The sequence below is a fragment of the Borostomias antarcticus genome (genome assembly GCF_949987555.1).
Source record: "Borostomias antarcticus genome assembly, contig: scaffold_874, whole genome shotgun sequence".
In the NCBI taxonomy this organism is placed as follows: domain Eukaryota; kingdom Metazoa; phylum Chordata; class Actinopteri; order Stomiiformes; family Stomiidae; genus Borostomias; species Borostomias antarcticus.
The window spans coordinates 1-12,500 of NW_028176771.1; the positions used below are offsets into that span (position 1 = coordinate 1).

At 52.6% G+C, this 12,500-nt stretch overlaps 1 protein-coding gene across 1 annotated transcript in view; it reads right to left on the reverse strand.

Moving 5' to 3' along the window:
* Positions 1 to 743: 743 nt before the first annotated feature.
* LOC311328146 (myosin-11-like) overlaps positions 744 to 12,500 on the reverse strand; it is a gene marked incomplete at both ends in the record, with an annotated part of 14,354 nt that continues 2,597 nt past the window's right edge. The window contains 17 exon segments of the mRNA XM_084462164.1: positions 744 to 844; positions 846 to 957; positions 1,338 to 1,509; positions 2,782 to 2,905; positions 3,033 to 3,170; positions 4,495 to 4,701; positions 4,870 to 5,001; positions 5,210 to 5,318; positions 5,401 to 5,561; positions 5,703 to 5,772; positions 5,916 to 6,037; positions 6,598 to 6,794; positions 8,520 to 8,634; positions 8,927 to 9,100; positions 9,555 to 9,728; positions 10,414 to 10,566; positions 10,720 to 10,838. Coding sequence (XP_084318290.1) covers positions 744 to 844; positions 846 to 957; positions 1,338 to 1,509; positions 2,782 to 2,905; positions 3,033 to 3,170; positions 4,495 to 4,701; positions 4,870 to 5,001; positions 5,210 to 5,318; positions 5,401 to 5,561; positions 5,703 to 5,772; positions 5,916 to 6,037; positions 6,598 to 6,794; positions 8,520 to 8,634; positions 8,927 to 9,100; positions 9,555 to 9,728; positions 10,414 to 10,566; positions 10,720 to 10,838 — 2,380 coding nt within the window.

A 12,500-nucleotide genomic window follows, 5' to 3' on the forward strand; every position in this document is an offset into this window, starting at 1 on the left:
GTGGTATGGTGTGGTGGAGTGGTATGGTGCCGTGCGATATGGAGTGGTGCGGTGTGGTGGAGTGGTGTGGTGTGGTGGAGTGGTGTGGTGTGGTATGTTGTGGTGCGGTATGGTGTGGTGGAGTGGTGTGGTGTGGTGGAGTGGAGTGGTGTGGTGTGGTGGAGTGGTGTGGTGGAGTGGTGTGGTGGAGTGGTGTGGTGTGGTATGGTGTGGTGCGGTATGGTGTGGTGGAGTGGTGTGGTGTGGTGTGGTGGAGTGGTGTGGTGTGGTGTGGTGTGGTATGGTGTGGTGTGGTGTGGTGTGGTGTGGTGGAGTGGTGTGGTGTGGTGTGGTGTGGTGGTGTGGTGTGGTGCGGTGTGGTATGGTGTGGTGGCGTGGTATGGTGCGGTATGGTGTGGTGCGGTGTGGTATGGTGTGGTGCGGTGGAGTGGTATGGTGTGGTGGAGTGGTACGGTGCGGTGTGGTATGGTGTGGTGCGGTGGAGTGGTGTGGTGGAGTGGTATGGTGCGGTGTGGAGTGGTGCGGTGTGGTGGAGTGGTATGGTGCGGTGTGGTATGGTGTGGTGTGGTGGAGTGATATGGTGCGGTGTGGAGTGGTGTGGTGGAGTGTATGGTGTGGTGTGGTAGAGTGGTATGGTGTGGTGGAGTGTATGGTGTGGTGGAGTGGTATGGTATGGTGGAGTGGTACGGTGCGGTGTGGTGTGGTGGAGTGTATGGTGCGGTGTGGAGTGGTACGGTGCTGACCGTAGCTCCTGCTGGGCAGCGCTGTTGTCCAGGGTGTCCTCCAGCTCGGAGCGCAGGGCGTTAAGCTCCTCCCCTAGCCCTCTCCGGGCTGCCTCGGTCTTTGCCCCGCGCCCGCCTCTCCGCCTCCAGCTCCTCCTGCACCTCCCCCAGCTCCGCCTCCAGCTCCCGGACACGCATGGCCCCCGCCCCACGCTGAGTGCTCTCCTCCTCCAGACTGGCTCAGGGGGAGAGAGGGAGGGAGAGAGGAGAGAGAGAGAGAGAGGGAGGGAGAGGGAGGGAGAGAGGGAGGGAGAGAGGGAGGGAGAGAGGGAGGGAGAGAGGGAGAGAGGGAGGGAGGGAGGGAGGGAGGGAGGGAGGGAGGGAGGGAGGGAGGGAGAGAGAGAGTGAGAGGGAGGGAGGGAGAGAGAGGGATAGTTCACAGTCAACGTTTAAAGGGATATTTCACCAAGCAGCTTACATACAGTTAACATTTGAAGAAATAGTTCACCCAGCAGGTAATTACTTGTATGTTTGCATGTTCTAAATTGCGGTTATGCACCACTTGGTTGGACCATTCAAAGTGTGCCTGTGTTAAGCGGTATGAGAGTCGGTTACCGGGCCTGGGTGGCTTGTAGCTCCTCCCCCTTGGCGGCGAGCTGAGCCCTGAGCTGGGCTATCTGCTCCTGGAGCTCCGCTAGCTGGTCCTGGAGGTCGGCCAGCTCCGCCTCCAGCTTCCTCTTCACCTTCTCCACATCCTGTCTGCCTTTCTCCTCCTTCTTCATGCGCACTGGAGCACACGCAGAACAGTGGAACCATGAGTGTTTAGGGGTAGTGGATTCACGCAGAACAGTGGAACCATGAGTGGTAGAGCAGGGGTAGTGGATTCACACAGAACAGTGGAACCATGATTGGTAGAGCAGGGGTAGTGGATTCACACAGAACAGTGGAACCATGATTGGTAGAGCAGGGGTAGTGGATTCACACAGAACAGTGGAACCATGATTGGTAGAGCAGGGGTAGTGGATTCACACAGAACAGTGGAACCATGATTGGTAGAGCAGGGGTAGTGGATTCACGCAGAACAGTGGAACCATGAGTGGTAGAGCAGTGGAACCATGATTGGTAGAGCAGGGGTAGTGGATTCACAGAGAACAGTGGAACCATGATTGGTAGAGCAGTGGAACCATGATTGGTAGAGCAGGGGTAGTGGATTCACAGAGAACAGTGGAACCATGATTGGTAGAACAGTGGAACCATGAGTGGTAGAGCAGGGGTAGTGGATTCACACAGAACAGTGGAACCATGATTGGTAGAGCAGGGGTAGTGGATTCACACAGAACAGTGGAACCATGATTGGTAGAGCAGGGGTAGTGGATTCACATAGAACAGTGGAACCATGATTGGTAGAGCAGGGGTAGTGGATTCACGCAGAACAGTGGAACCATGATTGGTAAAGCAGGGGTAGTGGATTCACACAGAACAGTGGAACCATGAGTGGTAGAGCAGGGGTAGTGGATTCACACAGAACAGTGGAACCATGATTGGTAGAGCAGGGGTAGTGGATTCACGCAGAACAGTGGAACCATGATTGGTAGAACAGTGGAACCATGATTGGTAGAACAGTGGAACCATGATTGGTAGAGCAGGGGTAGTGGATTCACACAGAACAGTGGAACCATGATTGGTAGAACAGTGGAACCATGATTGGTAGAGCAGGGGTAGTGGATTCACACAGAACAGTGGAACCATGATTGGTAGAACAGTGGAACCATGATTGGTAGAGCAGGGGAAGTGGATTCACACAGAACAGTGGAACCATGATTGGTAGAACAGTGGAACCATGATTGGTAGAGCAGGGGAAGTGGATTCACAGAGCTTGCCAGGTTTGTCAGTTGTAGGCCACATATGACCCCTTATATTTGTTATAAGCAATTGTGGCATTGTACATATGTTAGTATTATAGTTATTGATGATAGAATATTATAGTTAATTACTATGATTTCTGACTAATAGGTGCTTTCAATGATTAAAGGTCAGGGGTCAGGGGTCGGGGACTGACCCTCCAGGTCGGAGATCATGGACTCGTGCTTGTTCTTCAGCTTGCTCAGGTTCTTGGATTTCTCCTCCTCCTCGGCCAGGTTGGAGCTGACGTCTGCCACCCTCTCTTCCAGAAGCTTCCGCTCCTACACACGCGGGCAGAGGAACGGAACGTAGGAGTTCAAGAAGAATCACGCGCACACACACACACACACACACACACACACACGCACACACACACACACACACACACACACACACGCACACACACACCTTGAGCAGTTTGCTGTTCTGGTCGTCCATGAGCAGGATGTCCTCCTCGGCCTTCCTGACCTTGCCCTCCACCGCCACCTTCTCCAGCTGCAGCGTCTGCCGGGCGTCCTCCTCCTCGGCCAGACGGGCCTCCATGTCCTGGGACCGGGGACAGGGGACAGGGGACAGGGGACAGGGGAGAGAGGACAGAGGAGAGAGGACAGAGGAGAGAGGACAGAGGAGAGAGGAGAGAGGACAGGGGACAGGGGACAGGGGACAGGGGACAGAGGAGAGAGGAGAGAGGACAGAGGAGAGAGGACAGGGGACAGGGGACAGGGGACAGAGGAGAGAGGAGAGAGGACAGAGGAGAGAGGACAGAGGAGAGAGGACAGGGGAGAGAGGAGAGGGGACAGAGGAGAGAGGAGAGAGGAGAGAGGAGAGAGGAGAGAGGACAGAGGACAGAGGAGAGAGGACAGGGGACAGGGGACAGAGGAGAGAGGAGAGAGGACAGAGGACAGAGGAGAGAGGACAGAGGAGAGAGGAGAGAGGAGAGAGGAGAGAGGACAGAGGAGAGAGGAGAGGGGACAGAGGACAGGGGACAGGGGACAGGGGACAGAGGACAGAGGACAGAGGACAGAGGACAGAGGACAGGGGAGAGAGGAGAGAGGAGAGAGGACAGAGGACAGAGGAGAGAGGAGAGAGGAGAGAGGACAGGGGACAGGGGACAGGGGACAGAGGACAGAGGACAGAGGACAGAGGAGAGAGGAGAGAGGAGAGAGGACAGAGAGGACAGGGGACAGAGGACATAGGACAGAGGACAGAGGACAGAGGAGAGAGGACAGGGGACAGGGGACAGGGGAGAGAGGACAGAGGAGAGAGGACAGAGGAGAGAGGACAGAGGAGAGAGGACAGGGGACAGGGGACAGGGGAGAGAGGACAGAGGAGAGAGGACAGAGGAGAGAGGACAGAGACAGAGGAGAGAGGACAGAGACAGAGGAGAGAGGACAGAGGAAAGAGGAAAGAGGACAGAGGACAGAGGAGAGAGGACAGGGGACAGGGGACAGAGGAGAGAGGACAGAGGAGAGAGGACAGGGGACAGGGGACAGAGGACAGAGGACAGGGGACAGAGGACAGAGGACAGGGGACAGGGGACAGAGGAAAGAGGAGAGAGGACAGAGGAGAGAGGACAGGGGACAGAGGACAGAGTCAGAGGACAGGGCTCTTTACAGGGTCTCAACTGAGCCTTTTTCAAGCTGAAACCAGACCAGGATAATGCTCTGACTTTATGGTATCAGGACGGTAGGTCTTGTCAGGACCGTAGAAGAACTTCTTGCTGTGAGGTGACAGTACTAGGTACTACATGATCCGTTTTTGGATCTTGTTCAAGATCACTTCGGCCCAAAGCCAGGACCTGGCATCGAACCGGGGACCTAGCGATCCCCAACCGGCCGCTCTACCTCCCGAGCTACGCGTCACGTCCCACCTGTAGCTGCTGCTCCATGTCCTTCCTCTCCTGCTGCAGGGCCTGGCTGGCCTCCTCCTCCTCCTCCAGGCGCGCCTCCATCTCGTGCAACACCTCCTCCAGCTCCTGCTTCTTGGTCTCCAGGCGCAGCCTCATCTCCTCCGCCTCCGCGCAGAGCTCCGCCTCCGCGTTCAGCTTCTCCTGCAGCTGGGCGCGCTCCCTCTCCAGCTGGGGGAGGAGTGAGAGGACCTTCATGGGTGCGTGGGTGTTTGGGTGTGTGTGTCTCTCTCTTCATGGGTGTGTCTGTCTCACCTGGGTGTGTCTCTGTCTCACCTGGGCGTGTCTCTGTCTCACCTGGGCGTGTCTCTGTCTCACCTGGGCGTGTCTCTGTCTCACCTGGGTGTGTTTCTGGGAGATGTCCTTCAGCTCCGCCTGGCTCTTCTGGGCGAGGTCTTGGGCCTGCTGCAGCTCCTGCTCCTTCTGCCCCATCTCCTCCTCCTGCCTGGTCACCTGCAGCAGGGGCTTCACCTGGGGGGGCGGACCGAGGGGGACAACCAATCAAAACCCTGCTTCCAGAGGGATGACAGATGACGGACAGATGGTGGAAGCGCGGGATCTTACCAGCAATGTGACAGAATCTGGACCTGCTTGACTTGAGTAATGGTGAGGGTTATATGGGCATCACAGTGTGTGTGTGTGTGTGTGTGTGTGTGTGTGTGTGTGTGTGTGTGTGTACCTTGGTGAAAAGCCTCCACCACTGCCAGTTCCTGAGTTTGAGGTAACAAGCACAGTTCCTCTGGATGACCTTCATAGCAATCAGCTGAGCCTGCCTTTTACTGAACGCCCTGAAAACAAGACCAACTGTTCAGATCGGATGTGTGTGTGTGTGTGTGTGTGTGTGTGTGTGTGTGTGTGTATGGCCCTCACTTGCGTGCCAGGAACGCTCTGGCCTGCGCCTGGAAGCTGATGATGATGATGGTGAGTTTGAGGTCTCTCTCCTCCTCCAGCTGGGCCAGCACGCCGGTCCGGAAGAACATCTTGCTCTGGCCGATGCGGTAGAGATTCGGGTCCAGATCCAGGTGCTTCACCTGGGTGGGGGGGGACAGATGTCTTTTGGTTCCTAGAAAGGGACCTTCTTTCCAGTCTTTGAAGCTTTCAATGACCGTATAACATGTTTGAGAGGGAGAAGAAAGAGTTTAGATGATCAGATTGAGTAGAAATCAAGTCACCATTAGACCGCAAGCTTGCTTCCCGTCCATGAAACCCTTGGGGATGGCGTTGGCAGCCAGGACTTCATATCTGCAACACGGAAAGAACCGGAGAAAAGGGAACAGGAACGAAGAGAAAATAGAAGAGATGAGTAGATCGGCATCGCCAGAGAGGAACGTGGATGTTTCCACTGGGGTTCCCTCAAGGGTTCTCCAGGGGTTCTGGTCCCTCACCGCTGGCGGAACTCTTGGAAGACGATGCGGTTGGGGAAGCCCTGTCTGCAGATCCGGATGCCCTCCAGAACCCCGTTACACCTCAGCTGGTCCAGAACCAGGAGGGCGTCCATCTTACCTGCCTGCAAACACAGGGAGAACGGGATGAGTGATTGATGTTTGAAATTAGAGTTTCTTGCACCTCCAAAGGAGCCCAGCCAATATAGGCTTAGGGTGTTTTCATGTAGAGTTCTTTTTAAAAGAACTCGGTTCCCTTTAAGTGAACCAAAAAGTGGACCAACAGAAAGAGAACTCTTTCTTGCATTCACATTTTCTCTTCGCTTGGAAGAGAACCTCTTTCTGGTCCACGTCATCTCTGATGGGTTCTCACTCTACCTTCCATTCACACTGTGGTTCTTTTGTAGAACCTACGTTCCACCTGACATGATCATTCCATGTGAGTATCACAGGCTACACCTTAACTGCAGGATAGCAGCCTTTAATAACAAATAATATCAGCCGGAATCTGTCTGGAATATGTAGAGAGTGGGTCGTATGCCCACCCCACTTGTTCTCTGTAAAGCGCATTGTGTTGCCTCTGGGTATGAAATGCGCTATACAAATAAAGCTTTGATTGATTGATTGATTGATTGAGCCTAATTCAAAATCGTTTTCAGCCTGAGGTTGCCGGTGCATAACCCACCATCTTCTTATGGTTGGGGATGATGCAGCGTATGAAGTTGGGCTGGGTGTTGTGCAGGGTGGTCATGAGCTTGCCCAGGGACTCCTTGTAGAGCTGGCCCACGGTGCGGAACATGCCTTTCTTAGACTTGGTGGCACCGCTGGGTACGGAACTCTCCGACATTTTGTTGATGGTCTCCAAACCTACAACACGGTCCACTGGGGGAGGAGAGGGATGACAGAAGAGGATGGGGGAGGAGAGGGATGACAGAAGAGGATGGGAGAGGAGAGGGATGACAGAAGAGGATGGGGGAGGAGAGAGATGACAGAAGAGGATGGAGGAGGAGAGGGATGACAGAAGAGGATGGGGGAGGAGAGGGAGGAGAGAAGAGAATGGGGGAGGAGAGGGATGACAGAAGAGAATGGGGGAGGAGAGGGAGGACAGAAGAGGATGGGGGAGGAGAGGGATGACAGAAGAGAATGGGGGAGGAGTGGGATGACAGAAGAGGATGGAGGAGGAGAGGGATGACAGAAGAGGATGGGGGAGGAGAGGGATGACAGAAGAGGATGGGGGAGGAGAGGGAGGACAGAAGAGGATGGGGGAGGAGAGGGATGACAGAAGAGGATGGGGGAGGAGAGGGATGACAGAAGAGGATGGGGGAGGAGAGGGATGACAGAAGAGGATGGGGGAGGAGAGGGATGACAGAAGAGAATGGGGGAGGAGAGGGATGACAGAAGAGAATGGGGGAGGAGAGGGATGACAGAAGAGAATGGGGGAGGAGAGGGATGACAGAAGAGAATGGGGGAGGAGAGGGATGACAGAAGAGAATGGGGGAGGGGGTACAGGTTGGGGAAGAGAGAGAAGAAAGAAAGAGTGAGAGAGAAAGAATCATAAGAGGTAGTCAACACAATGACAATCAGAAAATAAAATCAACCAAAGCAATTTCACGTACAGCAAAGACACAATGTCTTTGGTCAAGGCCTTGAACCGATCATAGGATGGTTGTCATAACGATCCAATGACATGTTCCTTTGCATCTACATTAAACAAAGCTATTCCATGGATTTTACAATGTTTTACTGATTATTTGCAAGATATTGAGCATTTTTCCAATGTTTTTTTTGTCACCATAAGGTAGCCATCTTTACTTTACTTACGAAAGCAAAGAGTTTCTTTGCTTTCGTCACTTCCGTGACTTCTGTAAGCCAATCAGAGTGACCGCTTCCAACTTGTTACAGTACGTAGGCTATTCAATGTTTGTCGTTGGTGGATCTATTTGTTTGTCTTTGTTCTGTTTGTTTGTCTTTGTTCTGTAATGTGTTTACATTTGGAATTTATTTATTTATCTTTGATCTTCCTTGTTTGGTCTCATGGTCTTCACTTCATTTTAGACAGATGGACAGCTGATGGATAGCGGAACAAACCACCACTTTCCCACGGACACTGTGCACTCGTCCATACCAATTTTAGATAACACAAACAAAGCCACACAATGTTACTTCCTGTCTAATGCAGGTATATCATTTATAATAATAATGCTCTGATTTGCTCTAAAACCAGACTGATGTGGACTTGATGACTTGAGAGGTAAGATTTAACCTGATTGTTTGCCAAGGCTTCCAGGATTTTTGCCAGATATGGAAGCTTGGAGAATGGACGGTAATTATTTAAATAATCTTTATCACCTCCTTAATGCAAGGGAGTCATACGGGCAGTCTTCCAAGCCTTAGGAAATTTGCCTGAACAGTATAAAAATATAAGTCAACTGCTCAATGACAATTGGAGCTGACAATTTTAGAAAAAAGTCCAGTTTAACCTCTTCAGTCGGACACCTGGCATCCCTGGCCTGCATAGCTTCTAAAGCCTCATCAGGTGAGAAGGGTTGAAAGGTCAAAGGAGATATGAGGGTTGAACAGGCTTTTCCACCAGTAGGGAACACTGACTTTCCTTCCACAGGTCCTGTATGAAGGGGCTGGTGGAGTTGCAGAGCAGGGCCGTCACATTGTCGTTCAGAGGGTCCATGTTTTTGGTCAGCCAGTTGGCGCCGTTGTAGTCCACCTGGACAGGGATGACAAAGACTAACCGGTAAGAAAGATGGTTTCAAAACATCTGAGGGAACAAAGTAGAAGGAAAACTAATTGAATGTAGTGTAGTACATACTTCATTACTCTTCAGCCTTTGTGCAACCAATTTTTAATATTCCTTTCAGCTGGTACAAGTGCAAGTTTAAAAAAGAATACAGTTTGGATTTGGGACTAGTGAACTGCACTTACAACAGTTCCAAATAAGTACGGAATACTCCATTTATATAAACATGTATATCTACGTTGTAGCCCTGTTTTCTCCTCACCTTGCCAGCGTAGTGAAGCACAGAGAACACGGTCTTGTCCTTCAGGCTCTTGGGTTTGGCGAACTTGCAGTGGCTGATGTGTGTGTTCATCAGCTTCTCCACGAAGGAGAGGTCAGTGGCCTTGGGGAACCAACACTCCTCATCCAGCAGGGCCAGGATCCCTGGAGGGTTGTTCTGCACATCACACACACACACGCTTTGTGTTAGAGTGTGTATCAATCAATCAATCAATCAATCAATCAATCAATCAATAACCTTTATTTAAACTCGAAGGACACTGAGGTTGCCCTCATTTACAGTGACGACGAGTAAAAGAGATAAAATAGTACAAAGATAAAACATGAATAAAACAGAGGTAAGGCAATAATAACACTAAAAGCACAACATGAAAATAGAGTAAAATAAGTTACAAATAAATAAGAACAGAACAAGAAATACAGCTAAAAACAATTACAGTAAGATGTGCAAAATTCAGAAACCATAGTTCTAAAATGACCAAACGAAGGGAGGGTAGCCATTTTAAAAGTGCTTTGGAGGGCATTCCAGGAGTATGCTAGAACGGGTGTGTCTTAATGTGTGTGTGTGTGTGTGTGTGTGTACTCCTGTAGGACCCCTTCCCAGTCCTCACTGGTCTTTCTATCAGCTCGATGCAGGGCTGCAGGTCCAGGCCGAAGTCGATGAAGTGCCACTCGATGCCCTCTCGCTGGTACTCCTCCTGCTCCAGGACGAACATGGTGTGGTTGAACAGCTGCTGCAGACGCTCGTTGGTGTAGTTGATGCACAGCTGCTCAAACGAGTTGTCCTGGAGGGAGGAGGCAATATGATTGAGATTACTTTATGGATGGATTACATTACAATTATATTACACTGCAATTACAATCACATTACATTACAACTACATTCCTATACTGGTCCTGGAGAATTAGGGGGAATATCTGATTTGATTCCAGCGCCCCATCACCTGCTCTGGTTCTCCAGGTCCGGCGGGGCTGGCTTTCTTGCATTCTGGCCGCGACACTGTTTTGTTTCAGAAGCGGAGCGTTTTGTCTGCCCGATTTTATTAACTTCCTGATTTAGTCCGTTTTCCTTCCACTCCCCAAACTCCTGCAGTTCACTCCCACGCTTTCTCCTTTCTGGTGTTGTTTTTCACCCTCTAAGGACGAACCTCTCATCGTCCGTGGTGTAAATCCTCCTCTGGCCTGGGGTCAGTGGTTATGACGCTGATATAGGGATGTGATATACGATCGTGAGTCTTCCAGGCCACTAGGGGCATCGTAGTGGGGGAAAGGGGGACTGATGACCCATTTCTACTCTTACTTGATGCGCCCCAGAAGTGTCTTCGGTCATAATGGACTGGGCGTGTAATGTTAGTGGAGAGACGCTTCTGTTCCTGAAATGTCACATGCAGTGTGCATGTGTGTTTTAATGCCAGTGTGTGTGTGCATGCGTGCCTGTGTGTGCATGTGTGGCGTGCATGTGTCTCTCACCTCAAAGATCTCGAAGCCAGCGATGTCCAAGATGCCCAGGAAGGAGGAGGACTGGCGCTTGGACTTGTCCAGAGTCTTGTTGACCCGCGCCAAGATCCAGCGGAACAGGCGCTCGTACATGGCCTTGGCCAGGGCCTCGATAGCAAAGTCAGCCTTGGGGAGGGTCGGAGAGGAGGAGTGAGGGAGAGATGGAGGTACGGAAAGGGAGAACGAGGGAGTGGAGTGTGAGTAGCGGGTGGAGAGTCAGAGCTAGGTCCAGGTTATTATTATCGTTGGTGTCCCTTGGTGGAAGGAGGAGAGCCGGACCTGCTCCTTGCTCTGGGCCTTCTGCACCACCTCCCGGCCCACTTTGATGCGAGGGGTGAGCATGGCGCGGGTGAAGTCCGTCACGTTGATGCCCTGGAGGTGGCACACCTTCTGGGCCGCTGGAGAGAGCGAGGGAGAGAGAGAGAGGGAGAGAGAGAGAGAGGGAGAGAGGGGGGGAGAGAAAGAAGGTTGTGGAGAACAAGAGGTAGTGTGAAAAACAGGGTAGGGAGATGAAAAAGCCTTGAGCAAAGCCACAGTCATGTCATTATCTGTGTTATATGTTATTATCAGTTACCTGTGCTATGTAGGTCATATCCTACCTGTGTTATCACCCGTGTCCTGTCTCACCCGTGTCCTGTCTCACCCGTGTCCTGTCTCACCCGTGTCCTGTCTCACCCGTGTCCTGTCTCACCTGTGTCCTGTCTCACCTGTGTCCTGTCTCACCCGTGTCCTGTCTCACCCGTGTCCTGTCTCACCTGTGTCCTGTCTCACCTGTGTCCTGTCTCACCCGTGTCCTGTCTCACCCGTGTCCTGTCTCACCTGTGTCCTGTCTCACCTGTGTTGTCAGGCATGCTGGCCTGTCTCACCTGTGTCCTGTCTCACCTGTGTCCTGTCTCACCTGTGTCCTGTCTCACCTGTGTTGTCAGGCATGCTGGCCTGTCTCACCTGTGTCCTGTCTCACCTGTGTCCTGTCTCACCCATGTCCTGTCTCACCTGTGTCCTGTCTCACCTGTGTCCTGTCTCACCTGTGTTGTCAGGCATGCTGGCCTGTCTCACCTGTGTCCTGTCTCCCCTGTGTCCTGTCTCACTCGTGTCCTGTCTCACCTGTGTCCTGTCTCACCTGTGTTGTCAGTGATGATGGCCTGTCTCACCTGTGTCCTGTCTCACCTGTGTCCTGTCTCACCTGTGTCCTGTCTCACCTGTGTTGTCAGGCATGCTGGCCTGTCTCACCTGTGTCCTGTCTCCCCTGTGTCCTGTCTCACCTGTGTCCTGTCTCACCTGTGTCCTGTCTCACCTGTGTTGTCAGGCATGCTGGCCTGTCTCACCTGTGTCCTGTCTCACCTGTGTCCTGTCTCACCTGTGTCCTGTCTCACCTGTGTTGTCAGGCATGCTGGCCTGTCTCACCTGTGTCCTGTCTCACCCGTGTCCTGTCTCACCTGTGTCCTGTCTCACCTGTGTCCTGTCTCACCTGTGTCCTGTCTCACCTGTGTCCTGTCTCACCTGTGTTGTCAGGCATGCTGGCCTGTCTCACCTGTGTCCTGTCTCACCTGTGTCCTGTCTCACCTGTGTCCTGTCTCACCCGTGTCCTGTCTCACCTGTGTTGTCAGGCATGCTGGCCTGTCTCACCTGTGTCCTGTCTCACCTGTGTTGTCAGGCATGCTGGCCTGTCTCACCTGTGTCCTGTCTCACCTGTGTCCTGTCTCACCTGTGTTGTCAGGCATGCTGGCCTGTCTCACCTGTGTCCTGTCTCACCCGTGTCCTGTCTCACCTGTGTTGTCAGGCATGCTGGCCTGTCTCACCTGTGTCCTGTCTCACCTGTGTTGTCAGGCATGCTGGCCTGTCTCACCTGTGTCCTGTCTCACCTGTGTCCTGTCTCACCTGTGTTGTCAGGCATGCTGGCCTGTCTCACCTGTGTCCTGTCTCACCTGTGTCCTGTCTCACCTGTGTCCTGTCTCACCTGTGTTGTCAGGCATGCTGGCCCGTCTCACCTGTGTCCTGTCTCACCCGTGTCCTGTCTCACCTGTGTCCTGTCTCACCTGTGTCCTGTCTCACCTGTGTTG